The 25,436-nt window shown below is 35.9% G+C and overlaps 1 protein-coding gene across 4 annotated transcripts in view; it reads right to left on the reverse strand.

Annotated features, from left to right (window-relative positions):
• Positions 1-25,436, reverse strand: part of LOC118278101 (calcium uptake protein 3, mitochondrial) — a 91,622-nt gene that overhangs the window by 4,419 nt on the left and 61,767 nt on the right. Inside the window, exons 2-11 of one of the 4 annotated variants that reach the window (XM_050700045.1) lie at positions 8,794-8,932; positions 8,303-8,413; positions 7,576-7,623; positions 6,943-7,025; positions 5,855-5,920; positions 5,062-5,130; positions 3,041-3,220; positions 2,490-2,604; positions 1,798-2,025; positions 805-962 (exon numbers count right to left, since the gene is read on the reverse strand). In XM_050700045.1, the coding sequence (XP_050556002.1) occupies positions 805-962; positions 1,798-2,025; positions 2,490-2,604; positions 3,041-3,220; positions 5,062-5,130; positions 5,855-5,920; positions 6,943-7,025; positions 7,576-7,623; positions 8,303-8,413; positions 8,794-8,932 (1,197 nt within the window). The remainder of the gene's footprint in view (positions 1-804; positions 963-1,797; positions 2,026-2,489; positions 2,605-3,040; positions 3,221-5,061; positions 5,131-5,854; positions 5,921-6,942; positions 7,026-7,575; positions 7,624-8,302; positions 8,414-8,793; positions 8,933-25,436) is intronic. The other 3 variants (XM_035597172.2, XM_035597173.2, XM_035597174.2) reach the window with 3 other exon arrangements.

Genomic DNA, 25,436 nt, shown 5'->3' on the forward strand with positions numbered 1-25,436 from the left:
ATTTATAAAATACTTTATTTTCCATTTTTCAATTGTAATTTCCAGTATAAAACCAAATTTGGTTACACGCAAAAATTATGGACAATAATATTATCATTATTACGTAATTACATTAAAACATTGGGATTACGCAATGCCCATACATAAAACATGATATTACATATTAATTTCTTTTAAATTATTAAGATTTATGTCTCCGAGATGATATGTCAAAAACTATTTTGTGACGATTACAAACATACCTTATTACAGTTACGATAAATTTCAAACTTTAATAACCAAGTATACCGTTGTTGCCTTAATAAGGTACGAGTATGATTGATATGAACCTTATTCCTACCACAATAGGGTTCATACTTCGATAACAATTTATTTTTACAAATTACCTTTTTTAAACGTTGCCCCGCACTAGAATTTTCTCCTGTAGAGTGAGTGCGTTTACAAACATACAAGTTCACATACACCAGATCCGAAACAACAATTTCTGGATCACACAGAGAGTTGCTCCGTGCGGGAATGAAACCTGCTACACGTTCCGTGGAAACAGGTTGTCAGGGCCACCGCGCCAACCATGTAATCAAATCCTTGGGTGCAAATCCTTGGGTGCTTTGGAGACGCGGGTGGCTATGGGCAGCTCTGATTGCTTACCATCAGGTGATTCGTCTGTTCGTGTGCCTACGCGCCAATCATGTAGTCAAGTCCTTTAGTGCTTTGGAGTTGCGGGTGGCCATGAGCAGCGCTGATTGCTTACCATCAGGTGATTCGTCTGTTTGTTTGCTGTCTGCATATTCCATAAATAATTACCTTGAAACCCCTATGCAGGCGATCCTTCATGATGGCGATGAACTCCTTGTAGCTGAGCAGGCCGTCGCCGTCCGCGTCGAAGATCGCGAACACGGTGCTCACCAGGTGCTCCGACTGAGATATGCCCGTGCAGATCTTCACGGCGCGGTGGAACTCGTCTGCGGATGGTTAAGTAAGTAATAATTAATTTGTAAATGGCATGTTTTGGGTTCTCGATATATTTCTTTCAAGGAAACAGAGGTGTTTTATAAACTACAATATAAAAATAAGTCGGGTTTTCTTTCCTGACGCTATAACTCCAGAACGCATGAACCGATTTCCACGGTTTTGCATTCGTTGGAAAGGTCTAGAAAATTCAGGAAAATTTCAAGAGAAATGTAGGAAAACAGGGAAAATCATTGGTGACGAAACGAAGTTCGCCGGGTTTACTAGATTTTTTTAGAATTTTTGTTAAATAAAGCTAGACAAAGGAATATGAAAATGCCCTTGAAACCGACAAAGTTTCAAGCAGTAGGCTTTTTTCACATTCATACGTGAACACTGTGTGGATCGAAACGGCGACTCGTCTTGCAGCAGCTGAGCCCAGTCACAGCGTCAACCATATTCAATTATTCATAGCTACCTATTTGACTGCGTACTCTACACGTGGTTCGTGAATATGAGTCCCGGTGTGACTTGAAATTAGTAGAGCGTTCTACGAATAGTTTAGGCCAGAAAAACTACATACTAAATTAATTTCATCGATTAATGCAATTAATTTTCTAATGTCTCACGATAGTCATCACTACATAGTATAAAACAAAGTCGCTTTTTCTGTCCCTATGACCCTTTGTATGCTTAAATCTTTAAAACTACACAACGGATTTTGATGCGGTTTTTTAATAGATATAATAATTCAAGAGGAAGGTTTATATGTATAATACATGCATAACATATCACCATTGCAACCATGCGAAGCTTGGGCGGGTCGCTAGTTATACAAAATTCCCATACCTTTAGAGATCGGATGATCAGCGAGCGTATACATCCGCATGGCTATGGTGAAGTCCTCCAAGTTGTTGAGGAATTGGCAGAAGGTCTTGAACTCCTCGAAGGTGATGCCGTGCTCGTACTTGACGCGGTCCAGCAGCCGGTCCAGGTACATGTCGTACTCGTCTGTGTCCAGGTATGTGTAGCGGAGGAGGATCTTCGCGAAGTCCACTTCGGATATTGTCTCGTGGCCTGGATATTGAAATTGATTAGGGTGATTATGGATACCTATATCATTCTTTGGAAGTTTTTTAAAACACAGGAGAAAATCCTAGTTCCTCCGAAATTGCGGACAACGTAACAGGTTACCGGGGCTCCGGCTCAAAGCAGGAGAAGGAACGGCGTGGTGTTTAGTCAGCAAGAGTCAGACAATCGATGATTTGCCCCCTCAAAAAAAAAAGAGAAAGTGCTATTGTGGAACTGGATAATTGAATGCTTAATGTTAATATGTATTTAACTGAATAGACAGAGGGTGCTTTTCCAACAGAAATGTGTTATGCTACGTTGCTGTGGATGCGTTAGGCTTCCACCAATCATATTATATATTGGAACACAGCTTAGTACTTACTAATCTTATAGTAATTATTATAGTAATCCTCATACCCATACCTAATTCCATTAAAATATTGGAAAACTAGGAAAGAAACTGCACCAACCTTTCGCAAACTCGTGGAACTCCAGCTCCAGCACCTCAGTCTGCAGGTTCTCCATGAACTGCCTGAACCCCTCGAACTTCAGGTCGTTCGTACCTTTCTTGCCGAAGAAATGCACCTGGAATTGATAAATGTAATGTTAATAGCATGAATTTAATGACTATTACAGCTTTATTATGTTGGGGGTCTATGAGCCCCAGACCAGACTTGAATTTGGCCGTATTACTTCGTCCATACGTGCAAGAGATAGCAACATAATAATTTCGATAAACAAAACTTGATAATTAATATTAAAATGAAAACAGTTTACTGCACAAGAAAATAAATGTCATATTTTTAACTTTTGAAACGTCACGCCTTTTATCCCCGAAGGGATAGGCAGAGGTGCACATTACGGCGTAATGCCGCTATACACCCACTTTTTAGCATACATGTTATAAGTCCCATGTAATAGGGGGTGAGCCGTAGTCGCACTTGCGACTCCTCGACCAACGAGACAGACAGTCCATATATTTTACTATTCCAAAAAAATTACTACTTGAATTATCATTTACCTGTAGAAAAGTATCAACATTATGCCTCCTCTGTAGGCCCTGATCATCATTCACGTAGTTCTCATGCGCCTTGCCATCCCCTTTGGCATCCACTTTATCATCCACCGCCCCGTCGCCCTTATTTTCTTCATCCGTCATCCCCCTCTTGCCACGCCACGCGAAACTGAAGATCTTCTCCATCTGAAATCATTTTGAGAGGAATTGAGTAAGAGAATTTGGTTTTAGAAAAGTAGAATAAGTGTAAAGGTAGAAAAAGAGTAAAAGTAGATTTTAGTGTATGTAATGTGTGTGGTGTAAAGTAAAATCTGTTGTTATTGAAAAATAGATGGAGAATAGAGAATAAAGAAGTAAAAAGACAAAGAGAAAAGAAGAATTTTATAAAGAGGAATATAAGAGATATTGTGTTATGGATGTTATGTAATTAAAAGTAAGAAAGATAAAAAGAAAGAAAGAGAAAAATAAAAATTAAGAAATAAAATAAAGAATAAAGAGAGACAGAGAGAAAGAGAAAGAGAAAGAGAAAGAGAAAGAGAAAGAGAAAGAGAAAGAGAAAGAGAAAGAGAAAGAGAAAGAGAAAGAGAAAGAGAAAGAGAAATAAGTCTCAATATAAATCTACCGAGAAGAAAAGTAGATGATGGTTTTATGTTGTTGTAAGCGTGTAAATAAATTGTTTAAAGCGAGTATAAAATGAGAAAGAAAAGTAGTATTTACAATAGAAAAATATGTATAATAACAGTAGATCAAAAACGTATAGTTTTGTAGAGTAGAAAGAAGCTAGATTAGTATTTAAAATCGTCTCATAGAGTATAATTAACCCCATAAAGGTAAACAGTCGTCATTAGAATTTCTACCTTATTGGAAAAGCCTTAGAGTGTATTTTGCCTAAGCGTGTCTCTGTTAAGTGTTATTTGCAAAGTAGACCTTGTTGAATATATAAAACATTAAAAACCGACAAAAAATAGTTACAATTCTTATTAAAGTACATAAATATTATGGATAATTACGTGCAAGTCTTAAACATAATTATCATTAAGATTTGTAGGAACAGTAAATTAGTAACAATATTTGGGAAAATTATTGCCATAGACTATTATTACAATTATAATGTTATGCTAACTGCCGCACTCAGAGACATTTAATGATTACTTAAACTATTCCTTAGTAAAGATTTTGGACCGGGTTAAGTAACCGTTAAATGACTCTGAGTACGGCGGTAAAACTAATTTAAATTAATCACAACGTAAAGCACAAAGAATATAACGCAAAAGCGAACAATTTGATTTTGAATTCAATACAAATATGAAGCGAAAGTGTCGTATACAATAATCAGGCATATCCCATGCCCACTACACATTATTTAATCCACAAAATATGATCATACAAATCAAAACTTGACTACACACAAATTCCCACATATGCGCAACTTTGCGCAAACTTATGTACTTGCGCTAATGTTTTGCGCAACCATGTAAACAACTTATTATGTTAACTAAAAAACGGTTTACGTATTAAATGGAGAAACGCTCTACTAGTGTCAAGTCACAGAGGGACTCTTCATCATGAGCAGTGTGCGCAGCACATTGTTAATAACGCAGTAGGCTGCGCGACGATTCTTCATTTAACACGTGAGTAAACCGTGATTTTTAGTTGACATAATAAGTAGTATGTCTCACGATAGTTATTATAAAAATACTTATTATACTTTTCAGCTTACACATGTAACTGTTTAACGAGAAACACCGACTAGTTTCAAGCCACACTCGGTCTCATATTCATGGGCAGCATACCTCGACACATGGACTGTCATGCAGTTCGAGTTCCTTATCAAACAGTTACGTAAGCCGCAAAATATATAGTATGTTAATAATTTGATTTGTCTCACGAAAGTTATAATGCGTCATGAAAACTGTTGCGCAAGTAAGAATATGTATGTAGTCAAGTGTAATTACAAAGAAAATCCAATAAAAACGTGACGACATGATAAAACGGACGGACACAAGCGTTGTCCACTTGTCACTTACTGTGGACGAACCCTGGACTTCGTGACTGGCCCTGTTCTTCATTGCGCTTGTCGACACTAAGGTAAGCAGCTAATGAGCATATAATACACACATAAATATTAAATATTACTATTATTTACACATATACTTGTTTATACGTATATTTTTACATAAAATAAACAAACATAATTAAAAAAGAAAGCGTAAACACCATTATGCCGCTCGGGTGAATTCAATTAAAAAATAAAACTTTTATACAGAAATACAAAGTCAAAAAAATTAGAAAAAAACTTATGTTTTAGTCATCGTTTAAAAATTTAAATAAATAATCTCACAAGTAAATCATAATTTTAATAAAAGTAATCGGGAGTGTTGTTTAGTTAATTTGTTTTTCTTCCCAATCACGGTTAAACACAACATTATGTAAAAACGACACACATTAGAGCGGCATTATTAACCTTTTGTTTCAAGTTGGTTAAAATTTTGATTCTAAACTTACATAATGAACATAGTCGCCCGTTTTTATTCTATTTAAGTTCATCATTTACGTTATAAAATGAATTCTTTTCTTTTTTTCTTTTCTACTAAGAAACGTTGCCCCTCACTAGGATTTTCTCCTGTGTCGTGGGTGCGTTTACAAACATACAAGTTCACAATCACAATTGTACATATGTGTACAATTGTGATTAACAAAAAACCAACACACCTAATATTTTCATGTAGAATTTTTTCACGAAATATTGGAATCAAAATTTTAACCAACACATTGTAATAGCGAGGCCTCCTTTCCACAAGCTTTTATTTATCAACTCACTGCCTCTTGGCTCTTCGGGTCCAAATTTTTACGCTCCTTAAATGTACCACCCAGCAGGCGTTGGATCTAAATCAATACACGGCAGAAAAAAACATTCAAAAAACTAAAAAAAAAAAAACTAAGAAAAAGTAAAAAAATAAATATAATACTTTCTTGGCTCTTTATCGCATTAAGCATGCCTTTTAAACATCTACTAAACACTTTTAAATACTCTAGATATTAGTCTTAAATTCACAATTTTGTCTCGAAATATCTACAAAGACGAAATATCGAGACAACAATGTGAATTTCACACAAGACTTGTTGCAGCGAAAATATGTCCTCCACAATTTGCAATAAAGCTCAAATTGCTGTTTAAAATATGCAGATTTTCCCGGGCGTTGCAGCTTCCACCACCAGGTATTTTGTTAGTTACGTCCAGACATAAGTTACAATATCTCGTTCGCCTTAACAAATCTTCGGGGTGTCCTCTACGCTGTTATAATCTAAACACTATGTGCTATACCTAATTCAGCTCGTGCTAATTTTTATTCTATATTTCTACTGCGTGGCGCGAGTGATGACGGAGAGCGATTTTTATATTGATTTAAAATACGAGAGGTTTTGGTTAAAGGCTCCTTTCAGCGTCGCCACATCGATTGATCTCAAAAACTATTAAGCAGATTTGTATGTAATATACACTAGACGAAATCTAGAGGCAGAATCAAATTTCCTGTTTTACCTTTTGTTTGCCAATTCGTCTCTATATAAGGATACTAGCAACCCGCCCCAGCTTCGCATGGGTGCAATGGTGATATATTATGCATGTATTATGCATATAAACCTTCCTCTTGAATCACTCTACCTATTAAAAAATACATCATATCTGTCATCAAATCCGTTGCGGAGTTTTAAAGATAGGATAATTAATATATTTAGGCATATAAAGGCACATAGAGACAGAGAAACCGACTTTGTTTTATACTATGTAGTGATAAGACAACAATAGAAAACACATTGTCTCGTGTGGATCACCCGAAAAGTTACCTAAATAAAAAATCGCTCCCCGCTACCACTGGCACCGTACACTCATATATTAGTATACTCACGACTAAGAACTCGTTCTTATCAACCCGCTGGTTACCGTCCGTATCGAACATATTGAACGCGATGCGGAAACCTGAAGCCGGCTCTGAAATACGAAATTACGCGTTACAGATACCTAACAGACGTGTGTACGGCCAATGATAGTTTTGTAAACATTATTTAGATAGGCTTGGTATTGAAATCGTTAGTTTTATTTCTTTAGAAAAATATTGAATAGCTTCTTGCAACGGCTTTGCATGTCGTCCCGAACTCTCATCTACATTTATTTTTTAAATAAACGTTGCCTTACACTAGGATTTTCTCCTGTTTCATGGGTGCGTTTACTAACATACAAGTTGACATACGCATGACAGAACTAGACCCGAAACAACAATTTGTGGATCACACAAAGAGTAGCCCCGTGCGGGAATCGGACCCGCTTCACGTTGCGCGGTAGCCGGTTGCCCAGCTACCGTGCCAACCGTGGAGTCGTCACCGCGTAGCAATATTAAATTTTAAGTAGATTGTTTGAGTAGCAAACGCATAAAGAATTTATATCTATAACATACATAGGGTAGATTTTCAAGTGGTGTTTACAAATCTTTGTTTCACATCAATTTCTAGAAATGTACAGTTATTTTGAACGTAATACTTACTCGTCAAAATTGAGAGCAGAAACAGATACTCCGTGTACGAGATGATTCCTGGAAATGCGAAATTTAGTTTAAGAGATACTACATACTACAATATTAGAACAAGAATAACACGTGCTGAGATTATCAGGCCAACTTCTTGTAATCAATGAAATCATTAGGTTTTTCAACCTTATGGTTTAACTAGCTTTTGCCCGTAGCTTTGCTTTCGTTATTAAATATTATTATTAATACATTGAACGTCGTAGTGGTCACCGGTGACCGACGTTAGCGGAGGATTTGCCTTCAACAGTTTTCTATTGGCAGTCAAAGACTTAATGAAATCCTTTCTTAAGGGGATGCCTATGTCATAGTAGCTTAATGCATGCAAAGTCTCAGACCGATCGGTTCGAAATTATTGACAGTTTCATACAAATTTTCGTCCCTTATTTTATCCCCTTGCGGGTGGAATTGAACAAAATCCGTTTTAGCGGATGCTTAATTGCTTATATTATAACATCCACTATCATGCGGAATTTCATTCATCCAGTGGTTTGAGCTGTGCGTTAATAGATCGTCAGTCAATCAGTATGTTGAGTTTTAAAAAGTGCTAACAGAATAAATAAGTATCGTTAGAGTTAAGAGCTTAGATCAACATCAACGATCAGTGCAATTTTTTTGGTAATAAATAGCGTACTACAATTAAAATTTTATAGGTAAACCAATTTTCATTGGAAGTGAACCTCCGTACCTTTGTCCCTCATGTTGCGGAACATCTGCGAGGATCCCTTCTTGAGGGCCGGCGTGTTGTCGCGCAGGTGTTCGATCTCCTTCGTAGTCAGCACACGGCGCTTTAGCCGAGCTGTGGATATTTATGGGGGGTACATTAATAATATAAACTAAAATTACAAGTTATAATGCTTGAAGAGTAAAACTAATCTATCATGTCAGTTTATCAACCAGTTTTCACCAGCTAAGAGTACCATGTAATAGGTTTTGACCCTGTGCTATACACGAGCACTATTCTCGACCTTCAGCTATTACTAAAATATTTTTGAATAACCGAAAATCCCTCAAGACTTCTTTGTCCGACCCAGGTATCGAACCCGACAAACTTGATGAAGGAGTAGGAACGGGGTGGTTTTTAGTCAGCAAGATTCTGACACTCTCTCTCGGCTCGTCCAAGGCGGGAGAAGTCATTGGATGATTTTCCCCCTTGAATAAAAGACCTAGCCCACTTACGTCTAGGCTCCTGTTCCACGACGGACTCCAAGAAGTCCTGTGGCGTCATGTACAGCTGTCCCCCATACTCGACGCTCGCAAACTTGATGAACCGCCTCTCTCGAGACGTCAGCTTCACCGACTTGGCAAGCTCGTCCGGCTGTAGAAGAGGAATTTTGGTTAGAAAGTTGAATGATATTATTATTATGTATATCTGATAAATTGTTTATATTGAAAGGGGGTGAACATTGTACAGTGGCAATCCGTGCCGTAATGTGCACCTCTGCCTACACCTTCGGGATTAAAAGGCGTGAAGATATTATGTTTATATCTGATTTCTGTGTATGAAAGTCAATTTTCAATGAGTTTTTGTCTTTCAATGTAATCAAAGAGGCAATTTTGGTTGTTAACAAGTATAAATTACTTTTGCTTAAAAGTTCTTTGGTTACTACAATAATATTTTAAATACTGTTTTGGATAATAATTTCGTAGTGAAGTTCAAGACAGTTTTTGTTCCTAGGACAGACACTATGGGCTCCATTGCTATATATCTAGATACTCAATTCTTTATCGCTTTCGACATGTAAGGTTTAAGTGGTAAACTTAACTATGTGGACCCTGTCAGGCACAACAATAACAAGATCCTATATTACAGGATTGTGGTGGTAGAAAATTCGGGATGGGTTAGTACTAATGGATCATTCTGACTCATTTATTCCTAGAATATCTTCTGATAGAATAGAATGTTAATTCATTCACGAGAGCTTTGCCCTATAACGAGTTTGTATACGAATAGACCCTGCCCTAGTATAAGATAATAGTAACTATAGGTATAACAGAGTATTAATATCTGGTACGAAAACATCGATGGAATCTATCAGTTCCGTGTTTTGGCACAGTCGGCGAGTGAGTAATGTGTTCGGTCTGTATCGTAGGGCGGGTCGATGCACTCCTTGTTGATATCAATCAATCGATACATTTTATTTTCATCTATGAACTAGGTAGTGTAGACGGGCGATTAATCTAGTATGTAGTATGAGAGTGAGTGTTGTTGGTTGCGTTTTATCGCACAAGGATTGTCATGATGTAGTCAAGCTCATTTTTTGTTTAATTATCATGGCATATCTAAGTTCATTTCCAGCGAGTTGGATTTTACAAGAAGGCCACGTAATAGTTCGTAGTTATCCGCTTTTGCTTGTGCAAATATGCACATTTATTTATTTATTTATAAAGATGAATCAACAGCTACATTGTACAAAAACATAAAAAATTGTCACATTATTATACACACACATTTTCATAATAATCAAAAACATAGCTGACGGCTACGGAATCCACGAAAAGAAGACCGCAGCAGTTACGACTTATACTATCTGCGATTTAGACTCCGACAGAATAGTCGCAAGTCTGGACAATACAACTAGCAACACAATCAAAAGCCAAAGCTACGAATTCCATAAATAAATGAAGTGGGAACGAGTAATAAGATACGCGGAACAAAAGTATTTTCCCTCGTTCCTTTGCGCTTAAAATAATATTTTCGGTAAAGGCGAAAACGAATGCGGAGGACTTTTGCTAAGTTTGGCTATCACTATTTTTGTTTGGCTTACACTAAGCGACCGATATAAGTTGAACCGTGACAATGGCGCTGTAAATGGACACAAGACTAGAATAAAAGTACTTCGTTGCAGTGCAAGGGATCTTGGATGCAATTCTTTAGGGCTTTGTGCAATTAATGGATTTTTGATACTTTCAGTAACAGCACAAACTTTGGAATCATTTCATTTTAATATGGAAAATGGGACGCACACTAATCTATTGTTTCGCAAAATAAAAGGCAGGTATATTTTTTTATTTTATAATATTAATACTGAGATGGGGGTCGAACTCGACGTCTATGACAAGGATTGGCCGCAAAAAGCTTTAAACAGAGAGGATTGGAAGGAGGGAAGGGAGGCCTTTGCCCTGCAGTGGGACGATCATGGCTGAAATCTAAATCTAATCTAATCTAATATAAATACGATGTACTCAATACTGATGATAATGATAATGAATTCTGTCATCATTAACAAAACTCCACACAATTAAAAATAGTTCCCAATCCAACCGTAGTTCAAGATACACTGGCCACGTTATTTCTATCTCAAAATTGTGACAATAGCGTCGTGTGATGTGACAGCGTATTATCTATCTTAATGCAGTCGCCTCGGATTGAGTGCTGATGTTGGTGGTATTCTGTCATTAGTGAATGTTTGTTTAGACAAGCCACAGCAGGAAATTATGGGAATTAAAACGATTTCAGTCGTCGGTCTGAAGAAGGATTACTCTTTGAGTATTATTGACGAATGTGTTGGTTTCTGAGAATGTTCAGGTTTTTGGGAAGTAAATCAAGTTTAGTTATAGTATTAGACTAATTGTAATTGGGACTACTGATTGGGTAAAATTACAATGAGTTGTTCCAATGTTTTTGAATTGAGATTTTGGATTGAAATAACGTAAAGAATTCTCTATTCTAAAATTGAACTAAACGCACCAATACTTCAATCGCATTATCAATTCAACCAAACGAAGCAATGCATGTGCATAATTACACACATTGATAAAACAAATACATTATATGAGCAAACAGATAATCCCAAAGCTTTAGTCGTTTCTGACCTCTGCACCACAAACGATTGAAAAACAGCACCCCTTGAAGCGACTAATACTAAATCTTTGAACAAATAATTCTCTTATCACGGCAATAAATCAGGGTTGTTATAAACCAACCCTTAAACTAATAGTCGTTTTGTCACAAATATAGCGATAAATTACACGGTAACACCTCAGAAAGGAGTTATAAATCCAAATGGATGAAGTAAATGCGTGTTTAAACAATTTATGTCAGGAAAGGGGTAGTTTTTTTGGCGTTTGGCGGTGTTTAGGCAATGCAGTGATTCATGGAAGTAGGCGCCGTTAGCGATGGAATCCTTGGGCAAGTATTCAGGATAGCAAACAAGTTTGTCAATGAAGGAGATTAATGTTACAAAATGCTGGTTAAGACAAAAATGGGGTGAATTTTTAGGTTTTGGTCATTTAAAAGATAAAAATTGAAGATGTATTCCTAATTTTAAGGAAGCTAGGATAAAAAGGTCTCTATTTCTTTCTTTGCTATATACGAATAGGATACTGAGTTAGAACAAAGCATAATTTGAATGAAGTACCTAAGTTGATGGAGTTTGAAAACAAAAAGAGATCTTTCTTATCCTGTATTAAAGAGACTACTGAAACAAATTAGGGGGAAACTAGAGGAAACAACGCGCCCCCTATGAGGAAAACGAGAGTTCTATTCTTATATGACTTTCTTAGGAAAGAAAACCACTTAACGAGACTTGCTAACACACAAAACTCACCCTCGTCCAACTCCGAAGTGATTTCACAACTTTTCCTCTCAATAAAAAAAATCTCGAAAACAATGAGTACATGTAAACAGCAAACAACTTTCTCTATTAAAATTAAATGTTTCCTCCACTGGTTATATTAAATCAAAGGCACCATGTATCAGATACACAATATTAATTCCATATAAACTGGTAGCCATTAGGCACAATTTAAAGGCGTATTATCCGTCGCAGACATTAATAAATACTGTTTGTTTTATACTAGCTGTGCGCCCTGGCTCCTGTCGTGTACTTTGTTTGCAATGTGATGTAATGTGAAGGCATGAATTTAATATTGGAGCAACTAGTACTTATGTTGGTTCGATGCCTGCGTCGTTAAGCACTGGTACCGTTTCATGTCTATCTGAATTGCTAATGATGGTTGATGGCTTGATAAGTCTTGTATTGTTTTGATTTGGAGCTCCTACAGCAACGATTGTAGGCTTTCAAACATTTACATTTTCAAACCTAGTTAGAACATGTTGTCTGTGACTAAATATGTCCATTATTCATTAAAGCAATTTTAAAATTCATAAATATTCATTTGTTTGGTTAAGATTTTAATAGATATGATTAACATTGGATACTTTTCCACAATAAATTGCGAGCAGAACTTTGCCATGAATAAAATAATTTAAAACCAATAACATTTCAATTTCTAAATGAATTTCAATTTACATCCAACTACGCAAGTCCATATTTCCATAACTTAGTGACATCACATTTCTATCAAACCACCTCATAAATACCGAAGGACAGACAAACTGAAACGACCAATTTGCATCTTAATGCATACGTAGTTAATTTGACATAAGGTCACATACATACATAGGGGCTTGTAGCAACAGGTTGAAAGACGATAATTGTGGTAACCTAACCTAATGAGATGTTTATGAGGGGGGGCCATCGCGATAGCCCATACCCTCTAATTGTTCTACTAAGAACAGATCTCGTAGAAAACATCAATGATTCATGATGGGAAGTTCTCAGTGATACGGATCACATTGTAAAGGTATCCGGTGTGAATGAATAAGGGTATCTTTACGGATTTCTCTTAAGCTTTCGATAGACCTGGCAGTAGTGCCCTATGATACCATATCTCGTAATTTGACAATGTATAGCTGATTACACCAGCCTCTCTCTTGTATGGGAGTAGTAGATAGTACAATTTGTTACTGAGTGAAGATTTAGATGGCGAAGGAGTGGAAACTAATTTGTAGGAGACCGTATAAGACATGCGTGAAGATAGTAATCACTGTGAAACATTTCTCTTAAGCGCAGTCCCCAAGGTTACTGGTTTTACAGTAATTATGGAGTACAAGTGTGATCAATTGTCGACAATGGACATATCCAACATTTTCTGCAGTCTCCAATGCAATTAAGATTCTCAAATCAGTATCGTTGGAGATTTTCTCACTTACAATCTTGGATTCAGCAAATTGCTTAACATACTTGCTGTTGGAATGTTGTATTTATGCTAATAGAGATAAAGTACGAAGATAGCTTCGTAGCAGTTTGAAGAATAAATTGCTTACTTTAATTAGACATTTATTATGACTGTGAAGATTACTTTTAAATAGCTATACTACAGAAGCTACTTTTTTAATACGTTTAGAGAGTGTCTAAAGTTAAGAATAGTCCTATCTTAGTTTCAATTAACAAAGGAATTTTCTTGAAGGTCAATTGGAATCAATGTTTACCATTCTCACGGTTATTGGTTTAGCAGTAACTATGAAGGTTGTATGCTACTAATGTTACAAGGAACAGCACTGATTAATCGGCTCGCTTCGTCGATAGAAATCGTCATTACGCTGTACATATTTTACTAGGGACGGGTTGGCTGGTTTCACCGTTAGCCAGCATAATTTTAAGTTTTGCGCACAGATACATAGTTATTAAGGGCTCGTGGTTTAATGAATGGCGGGTGCCTGATGATAAGTTTAACACTGTGATTGTTAGCACTTGTTTATGTTTATTGGTAGGTACTGGATTCTGTGTTTCCATAAGTATTTTTGTTTAGAGGCCAGTTTACTTGGAGTTTGGACTGTAGATATTTAATCTTTTGAAGAAACTTATAATAATGAATCATTTTGAATCACGATTTTCTGTAATTGATACAGATCTAGTTGTATTTACTAGTTGTCTTTGTTTCTCAACAAAGAGATTTTAAACGACGTTTCAAACCTATTCTCCAATAACAAAACATATCAAAACAGCTACTAAGACGGATACGACACAAATAATAATTCCTTGTATTTGCTTATTAATGTCATCGACTACATATAAAAGGTTCGTCCATTCATTCAAGTTGTGCCACTGGTTCCGTGGTCCCATGCCATCAACAGCTCAATGGAGAAAAAGCGTGAACGGTCCAGCTCCAGCCATGTTCCAATTAAAACCGACGTCGTTATCTATCAATACTTGCTTTGTAAGCCAGTACTACACCTTAACGGACTGATATCTGTAGCATTTCATTTGCCTGTTCACTGTAGGGCTGGACAGTTTGTGGCTTATGTAAAGGATGGGAATTTTTGTTGAGAGTGAAATTGGAGGATGAGGTTACTGAACCTCTTGCTCTGGGTTCTTTGATTTGTTAATTAATATTATGTATTAGTATTAAATTATGTATTGTGCATCTACGCACAGTACAGGAAATAAATCTGGTATCAATAATTATGGGATAAAGGTATTGTTTTGTTAATTACTTTGGGCTATATAGCTATTAAATGGTTTTTTTGGATTTCAGTGTGAGAGATTAGGGATCCTTTTTACACGAGCCGCAGATAATGTTTAAAGACTATGAAATTTCATGTAGCTATAGCATCACGTTATCACAAGCCACAAATTGATCGATGCTATTTTTAGATTTACTTTAACAACCCTATTTCTCTGTCCACAGTACTACCGGCTCAGCTTTCAATTTTACTAGACACAGTAAATATTGTTTCTATCACTTCATCTATGAATGAAAGTATGATCAACTGGATGGTGGCTGGTGTTGAGACATTACTGTTTTAAATGTGGGCAGTTGTTGTTTGTACAAGTTTCGAGTGTGAGGTAATATTTTGTTACGTTTTGTAATTATCTTGTGTTTCTGTAATTATGAAGCTTTAGCTATACATGAGTGATATTCACCGAGTGAGTGAATTCAATCATTCTCATCAATATCCCCAAATCTCAAATTCCAGATCTTTGAGTTTAATAATGAGACAGAATTGCACTAGGATTTTCTTGAAACCTGGTACTAATATTTCGGGTACTGAGTTATTTTTAAATTACTTTTTAGGGAACAGAGAGTAAAGTTCCCTAAGAAAAGGAGGATCCTCCGACCAGGCGAGGTGACCATGCCTGGCGGGCTTTCTGCCCAACTGTTGTTCATTGGGACTTTCTATCCATTTTCATTCGCACGTAAAATTTACATGTGCGACTTCTGTCATCTGTCACTTGTAAGGTATTGCCACAAATTTTAACTTTAAATACTAACTTCTTCGTGCTTCCCAATACAATCTATACAAATAACCATTTAATGTTCAATCACTAAATCAACAGCTATTCGAACATTACGACAAGTTACAACACGGAACCAAAGTAGTTCACATTCTAAAACCAGACACACACTGTATATAAATTCCACAAAACCGGACATACTGTATATAAATTCCATAAAAAATCACAACATAAACCTTCCATACATTGGTTCCAGTAAATGTCAGTGCAAGTAGTGCAATATAAAATTGTGGCTGTGGGGATTCGTAATACTACCGTTATACTTTAGAGACATAGTTGGGCAATATAACATTTGCATTTACTGATTTTATTGTTGGAAATGTAGTTAAATTATGTAATCTGGAGTCGGTGGAAACAGTACCTTAGTATAAGTTTGTACCAAGTATAGCGCGTTTGGCGCTATGATTGGTTGTTTCGGTGTGTATGAGTGAGTTAATTGCTGCTAAGCCGCATTGAGCAAGCTTGGCGATTAATGCCTTCTCCGTGCGAAAAGAGTGGCCACTTATAGGCTGTTAAAGCGATGTGTGTGAGTTAATTTTTTACGGTCGCAATTAATAACCTATCTCAATCCAAAATTTGTGGATATGGATCGATTTTTGACCTTTTCATTTCTTCTATAATTATATTACTCCCGCTAACGTCATGCCAACACGTGGTGTCATATTTTTCAATTCTAACCATTTCAAATACATCATTCTAATAGTCCTATAATTTTTCATTACAAGCTCATAACAAGACAGAATGTTAATTTCCAGGTTTTTTGACTCGTTATTACATCACACAAATTAATACCAGTTTAGATTGTAATCATACGGTAAATGAAAACAAATGGGAATACGGAATGATTTAGGTTTCAGCCATGATTGTGACACTGCAGGGCAAAGGCCTCCCTAACCTCCTTCTACTCATATATACGGAATATTACTAAAATTAAGTGTGGGAGAGCCACGCTTCGGCACGAATGGGCCGGCTCAACCGGAGTGATACCATGACCTAACAGAAAACCGACGTGAAACAACGCTTGCGTTGTGTTTCGTTGTGTGAGTGAGGTTACCGGAGGCCCAATTCCCCCCTTCCCAATCTTCCCAATCCCCATTCCCGAACAACAACCCTTAAATTCCTAACCCCACAACGGCAACGCACTTGTAACACCTCTGGTGTCTCAAGTGTCCATGGGCGATGGCGATTGCTTACCATTAGGTGATACGTCTGGACGTTGTTTCATAAAAAAAAATGTATACGGAATATTACTGAAATATATTTCACACTAGACAATAGTTAAAATGAGATCGTTCCTGACCTGGCATTTGTCTAGAACACAGATTTTCACATTAGCATAACAAACGAGAGACAAAACACATTCCAAAGCCATTAAACTCAGATACACAAAGCTCGAGGTAAATCGTAAACTGGATAGTAAAACAAAAATAATAAATCATTCTAACGATAATTGAATAAAAGCTAATTTTCCTTGGACACGAAACTGAGGATTCCTAAACTTGGTTCATCATCATACAGCCGGAGGATCCACTGATGATGATAATGACGTAAAAGAAAAAGACGATAATATAAATATAATAAAGACTACCGAACCGCGCCAGCTTCGCATGGGTGCAATGGTGAAATATTATGCATGTATTACCTATACATACAAACCTTCGTCTCAAAACACTCTATCTATAAAAAGCGCATTAATTAAAATCCGTTTAAGCATACAAAGGGAAATAGGGACAGAAAATTTTAAAATTAAAATTTTCGACCCATTAAATGTAAAAAAAAAAAAAAGAAAAAGCAATTTTGTATTATACTATGTAGTGATAGTAAATTAATCGTGAACTCTTGAGCCATAAAAGTTTACAAAATCATAGTTTACAACGCTACCGTACTTGCATTTCAAGTAAACTGGTTGAGAATATGACATAAAATTGTGTGCATTAACATAAACAGTGCGTCGCGCCTGAGGTGCGCAGGCGCCGGTACTGACGCGCTACAACGAGATGGATTTGTGAGAACCGACCGCACTACAGGGACTGATTTACAAGTCCTTTTCATTTCCATAAATAACTTCAGATTAAATTGTAGTGTAGCTTCAAATGAATTGATATTGAAATGTTAAGAAACGACATTATTTACGCTTGTTGAAAATTCAAATATTTTGCTTTTCGTGAATTTATTAAGTAATGTAATGAAACGACATGGTTAATGCCATTGTAAGCTTTATTTTCATTACATAATAGACTCCAGTATAGTTCAAATAAAATGTATTAATTAAATATTCCAAGTGCAGCTCTGTGCCCCGTTCCTGGACGTCCCCTATAAATCGTGAAGCGACAGTTTTAAACACTCTATTGTACAAACATTTGTATCGTATTAGCCGAACATGTCTGAACTTAATGGCTCGGCTCGGGTGATTTATACCCCGTGTGTCGCCTACCTCTGACATGCATTGTGCAGGGTTAAGCGTCCCTGTGTGTTGTGCAATCATTGAATATTCCAACGTTTTTGTTAAGCAAATATCTGTTATTGATGGGAAATTATGGATAAACTTTCTAAAGAATGTGTTTGTCTAGGTGAAACTTCAAGTTGTGTAGGATTTTATGAAGAGGTGACAATGCCTTTTGATGTTATAGAGTTTAATAGTCAACGAGCAAGTAATATATTAGTCACAAATGTCATAAATAACTATTCCTAAATGAAAACCTCAATAAGACTGCTTACACTTGACATCAATGAAGCCATAGTGTATCTAGTATAGCAATTACTGAAGCAAATAATACAATAGACAAACATAATGACAGATATAGAAACGGAACAGACCATAAAACACAAGAAGGGAAGAAATTACAATAGAAAAAATCACATTACAATAAACTAAATAAAATACACAATGTAGTTACTATAAAAGTAGCTGTAAAAGATATCAATGTACGAACTAATGAAGTAAATAACAATACTGAATTATGTGTAAGGGAAACGTTGCGTAATGTAGTCAGCGAGTTAGATCACGTACAGAAATAATGTCCCACGTTAATCAGTAGTGATAATTTTATTATAGAAGTTTACGATGGGAACTTTTACTGAATGAACGATGAAAGAAATGGTAGGAATAATTATTGTGTGGACAATAAAGTAAAGTTAATAAGGCGGGGAAATGAATGAGATAGTAGAAGACAGAAATGTCTTGAAAGAAGATACTGCGTTGATCTATAAAGAAATGGAAATGGATAGATATATTGGATCCCCATAAAATTGAATCACGGCTACTGTTTATGAAGAATAATTAAAATGTTTATAGGTAACGTTTAATAGGTGCGTAAACAAGAATCTGAATTCCTACCTGCTACATGCTTCACCATTATAATAAAAATTGTAATAATAAATACTTCTGGCACCTAACTGGTAGGGTTACGAGTACAGATCAATCAATCACTTAGTTACTGGCAATACCAATAACGTAAGCTATAAAATCTAATCGATTACGATTAACGGTCCACAGAGTTACACTACATTTTACAAATCCAGTATAATTTGATCCGTGAAAATTAAAAAATAAAAAGATAATTTGCTGTTGCAGTAGGGATGATGACGGGGTATGAAAATTAAAAATTTAATTAGTCCGTCAGTTAGATAATGAAAAAATATTAGACACTTTTTTTATTTTGTCGTATAAGATAACAATACTTAGATAAAACGAATTAAAGTTTAGAAGTGGAAGCAAATACGCCATTTCTACGTATAAAATGTACCTAGAAGTGACGTCACGCGATATTTCAGATCAATATATATTTGAAAGACGTAGTTGAAGAAGAAGAAAATACGTGTCTAATATTTTAAAATAATCTACAAGACGGACATTAAAATTGTCAATTATTAAATGGTGCATAGTCGACCTTTAATGGGTATTATATGAATTTATTTCATTTTTGCTGTTGCTTGCTACAGATTTTTTTATTCTATCTTCACTCTTACTGTTTGGGTGTCAGGTTATAATGGTGATTATAGTTACGAATTGGACACAGTATGGTTTGGATTTAAAATATTTAACAATTGATCGGGTTCGGTATTCCAATATTTTATTCAGATGTTTGGAATGCTGTACTTAACTGTATTATTAATTTACATTTTTATGTGACCTTGCATCAGATGCACGTGCCTTTTTCTTAGATTGGAAGATTTCAATATATTTTTTCATTTTCTTTTTTCTCTTTTTTAGAATATATTTTTTTATGGTATAGGCTGCAAACGAGCAGACGGGTCACCTGATGGCAAACGATCAGCACCATCCATGGACATCCACAACACCAGAGGAGTAATAGGTGCGTTGCCGGCATATTTATAAGGAGCACGCTCTTTTCTTTAAAATGTTTGGAGGTCGCATCGGTTCGGAAATACCGCCGACGACAGCTCATTTCACAGTTTTCCATATTTATGTACCAAATAACAGTACTTAAGAACATAACATCATAATCCAGTATTACATTGAGCATACATCTTGTCTCTATATCTGTTACTCTTATTCGGAATCCTGAATGGTTCCGGATGCTTTTGAGTGTATCTGTTTGTTTGTTTGCGGGCTTCGGTGAAGGCGTCAGATTATACGAATACTTGCTAAATGCAGGGGGCATAGCAACCGCTCTTACATATATATAAAGATAGATCTATTTCGACAGCTGTCGACTCAATTTTTATCTTTAGTAGCAGTCATTGTTTTCTTTATGTTTTCAATGTCTTTCAATGGTCCCAATAAACTTTTTATTACTTAAAAAAAAATTGTTGAGAGATTTTGACGCCATCAGATTGTTTGGTACTTGCGAAGGGCGACCTGAAGTAATAAGTACAAGCTTTTAGTCGAGTTTTATATAGTGTTTTTATTGGAGAAAAAGTAATTTAAACATATTTTTTCATTAATTTAGGAATATTTTATGCTTTTCTTTAATTTGACTCTTGTTATTTAAAAGGAATAAATCAAATATCCACCTTATAACTTCTTTGTTGTTAGTTAGGAATACAAAATATTTCTATTTACAAGTAGCAACAGGATCATCATTTTCTACCTAAAAACAGAATAATCCCCGAACTACACTAAAACACCGTTGAAAATGCAACTATGACATTCAGACCTACATAACTAAACACTAACACAAAGCTTAAATGGTAATATAGCAGCTATTATAACACAGTAACGTCAAAATGAACACTTACTGCATATTGGGAGCTCCTGATAACAATCAGATCGTTATTTTATGGTTCATAAATGTAACTGCACTTGAGTGTTATTATGTCCAAGTGTTGGATTTTCGTCGACCATGTTATAGCTGGACTAGATGCAATTTATGAGACTATCAGACAGTGGAGGACATTCTCTTAGAATTGTTGGAGTGCGCTTGAACTTGCGTGCTGTGAAGAATGGTGGATGTGGTAAAAGTCCTTTAAATGTTCACGAAATATTTCAAGCTAAACTTCGCATTTGGGACTTGTTTGGTATTGTCTGATGTTCCATTGACGGCGCTTGTTGCTTAACATTTATGTAGCTTACAATTTTATAGAGTTTTTGATGGAGGAATGGCAATGACAATAGGAAAGTTTTGCAGTTAACATATGTACATAACTGGTGAAAGCTGATTCTGTACATGTAACCTCGTCCTTTGTGTATCTAGTTGAAGAATAAAAAGTATAATAAACATCAAAATCCAATCAACTTCAAATTGCATCAGTTACCATATCGATACTTAACAGGAACATCTAATAAAACCCTTGATTCCTAACTCGACACTAGCGCCATTCGCGTACACAGCTTTATGCGACAAATTTCCGCATTCAAGGTTGCGACTTTAAGTCGTATGCAGTGTCCTACATTCCTAGGAGTCGTGTCAGACATTTGGACATTTGTTTACGAGACAATGTTTGAAGACAGCGCTTGTTTGATTCTCAGTAAGTGGGCTAAAGGTCGGAGTATGCCGTTTTGTTTGGATTGACGTGTCCCAGTAGCTAGAACTGCGTAAATATACAACTTGGCGCTGTTGTCTTCGTGTGTTTATTGCTTGTTCATTGGAAATGTGGTAGGACTAGAAAGGTTGAGCCGGGATTTATAATATGGGAATACCTTTAGACAACAGGAGCTAACATTTTCGAAAGTTGGTCAATGTTTCTCAAACACTTTTTGCTGACTGGGATTGAATGCTAATGCGAATCAATATCAGGTTAATATAAAATAAAGACGGCATACTCATGTTTACAAAATTATCACCATGCGATATAGTAATGTGTGTTATGATAAGTACGCTATTCAAAATTTTTAAGGTGTAAAATCGTTTGCCTCCCTCATAAATCATATGAAACAGGGCCTAAACTAGACCTACACCTAGGAAAATACTTCCAAGACTTTCTCCCGATCTATTAAAGGTAATAACAAGAGCTCTCAATGGTTGTTATCTAGATAATACACGAACACCATCTTCATCATATCCTGGCTGCAAACTGGTTGATATATGGTAAATTCCCATCTCGATTACAGACGGAGATGCCGACTAATGGCAGATTACCGGCGCCCGCCGCACCTTACGTTTCGCTATAAATATCGAAAATGAAAGTGGATTTAGAAGGTGTGAAGTGAAGAAATTGTTGGGATTCAGGATGTAAAGGTTTATGGAAGTTATTTTGAAGAATGTAATGTGAATTTAGATATGGGATACTAGTGTTTTTTTAACAAAAAAAGTCATCCTTTTCGTGACTTTTCAACAACAACGCTTTAAGGGTTTTTGTAAAGTCTTAAATAGTATTTTATTTATAATTTTATTATAACTTTCGTGTGACATACTAAATTAATGATTATATTATTGGCGGTAGCAGGGCGACAATCGCCGCGTCGTGGGTCGCGTAATGCTGCTCATGAATATGAGCTTCTAGCATGGCTTGAAACTAGTTGAACAGTTACGTGAGTAAGCCGATAACATAATAATTAATTTAGTATTTTATCTGTCTTTCACCGTGATGAAATTGGCTACTGATTTCCAACTGCAAATTCATACCCTTAAGGTTCTAACCAATCCCTACTACAACAACGATATAATTTGTCAGTTCATCACTCCCTCAAACACCTTCCCCAGAACTGAACAAACCAATATTTAAAGTCAAAACACAGTACTTCCATCAAATGCAAATCCATCGCCGATCAGTTACCCTTCTATTACCCCAGATAGGCGCTAACTATAGCTTGTTAATAAGATAAATAGGTAACCTACACCGGTTGCCTGCGATTAGCACCGCGACCAAGCCAAATGGGCCTATTTGTAAGACTATACTTATGAAGTGGGTGATTTATCTTGCCCGACAGTGTACGAGAGTGATTAGAATCAATTTACTTGAGAACTAATATAAGTTTACATACTCATACAAAGGAACTTTATTTTTATTTTTGAGGAGGGGAAATTAATTATGCAATGCATTCTCCCGACTTGAGCGAGGCGAGAGGGAATGTCAGACTCTTACTGACTTAAAACCGCCCGATTCCCACTCCTGCTTTTCGAGCCGGAGCCTCGGTAACCCGCCAGGTAGTCCGCAGCTCCGGATACTCATACAAAGGCTGACAATGTATTTGTAACTCCTCTAGTGTGAAGCCGATAACATAATAATGTTATCGGCTTACTCATGTAACTGTTTGACGAAGAAGTCGACTAGTTTCAACCCATGCTAGAGGCTCATATTCATGAGCAGCATTTCGCGACACACGACGCCGCGATCGTCGCGCTACTACTCTCCTCTAATCTTATCCAATTGGTGCACTCATATGTCCCTATCCCAATTCTCTCTTCATTCTAACACCTAGTGTTCGTCAGTTTAGGGAAAACTAGTATTAGGAAGGAGCCTATTGTCATTCACTACAGTTCCCAGCTTTGCTAAGAATTAAAACTAGAATCTAGTCATTCAAATGTTTGAAACTGACGAGGTAGTAACAACTGCTGCAAGCTACATATAAAATGAAATGGGCTATTTATCTTGGCCGACAGTGTGTGTGGCGGAATTATACGCGAATATTTCTAAGGTGCACTATGAATGTGTTTTGGAAATAGTGCGTTTTTAATAGCTTAGAGAGGAAAGGAATGTATTCATGATCGTTTAAGAGACGCACCGTCGTATTTAGAGTTATTTAATGATTACTTAGCCCAGTCCTTAGTAATTGTTTTCAATACAAAACCGTTATTAAGGAATAGTTTAAGTAATCATTAAATGTCTCTAAGTACGGCAAGTAGTCGCTTAGTTAGATTTTATACTTTTTAAATAGAATATAAATTAAGCATTAGAACGCCCGAATGTTCTATTTTAATACTTGACTTTATAACTGTATACAGTGCAAAAATAAAATAAACTCTAATGTAAATGTCATGGAGTCGAAATTACAATAAACCACCATACTCTATACACCATTAATTAAACACCAATTACGCAAAGAGTCATGAAATTACAAAGTAACATTACCGCTTATTGAATCTTCGACTTTAATTAGATAGGAAAAAAGTCCATTACAAATTAAAGCTTATAGTTTCACTATTTAAGGCATTGATGAATCAATCATGGCTAGAAAGAAAAAAAATAGGTAGGTACGGAAAATCCCCGTCTCGGAATCAATTACATTAGTTTTTTTTATTGTTGCCATGGTAACGAAGTCTTTTGTTATATTGTTTGGAAATGTAAAGCTGATATTGATATGGTTTTGTTAAGAACTCTATTAGTATTTGATATTAGTCCAGTCAAATAAGGTTAAATTAGGTAAGAATCTCGGAATGCGAGATACCCAGCTGTAATTTTGTATATACTTGTATATTGACACCCTAAAACTTGTCTCAAAACCTACATATGGTAGGGTGTAAGCAACCCTTAAAATTCAGGGTCAAAGGGCCCAAAAATCGTATTTTTGCGGTTTTTTTGAAGTATCTCATTTCCTATGGGTTTTTGGTAATTGTATTCAATAGCAATATTGTAGCATACAAAATTCTCTACAACTTTTGTATAAACTTTTTTTTATTCGGTGAACCGTTTTCGAGATTAGCGCGGTCACTGCATCTCTTCAAAAAATTTTTTTCGTCTCACCTATCCGTGATGGTTGTCTATGGATAGGACATAAAAAAATACGTCATGGTTCCTAAAACCATTTTTCATCAAAATCAATCGTTTGAAAGATAGACGCTTCCAAAGTGGAAAAATGAGGTCTATAGAATGCGTCCTGCCCTCTAACTTTTAAAATAAGTGAGTAAGAAAACTAAAAAAAATATATGCTGTAGATTTTAATGGTAACTTTCAATGAAAAATAGTTTGAACGAGATATCATAATTTGTTTTTAAGGATTGATTAAAAGGATTGAGAAAGTGGAAAATTAAGTGTGTTTTTATTAAAAACGTATCAATTCTTAAAAACTAATTATGATATCTCGTTCAAACTATTTTTCATTGAAAGTTACCATTAAAATCTACAGCATATATTTTTTTTAGTTTTCTTACTCACTTATTTTAAAAGTTAGAGGGCAGGACACATTCGATAGACCTCATTTTTCCACTTTGGAAGCGTCTATCTTTCAAACGATTGATTTTGACGAAAAATGGTTTTAGGAACCATGACGTTTTTTATGTCCTATCCATAGACAACCATCACGGATAGGTGAGACGAAAAAAAAATTTTGAAGAGATGCAGTGACGCGCTCTCCGCCCTCTATCTCGAAAACGGTTCACCGTATAAAAAAGTTTA

Source organism: Spodoptera frugiperda, chromosome 18, assembly GCF_023101765.2.
Source record: "Spodoptera frugiperda isolate SF20-4 chromosome 18, AGI-APGP_CSIRO_Sfru_2.0, whole genome shotgun sequence".
Lineage (NCBI taxonomy): Eukaryota > Metazoa > Arthropoda > Insecta > Lepidoptera > Noctuidae > Spodoptera > Spodoptera frugiperda.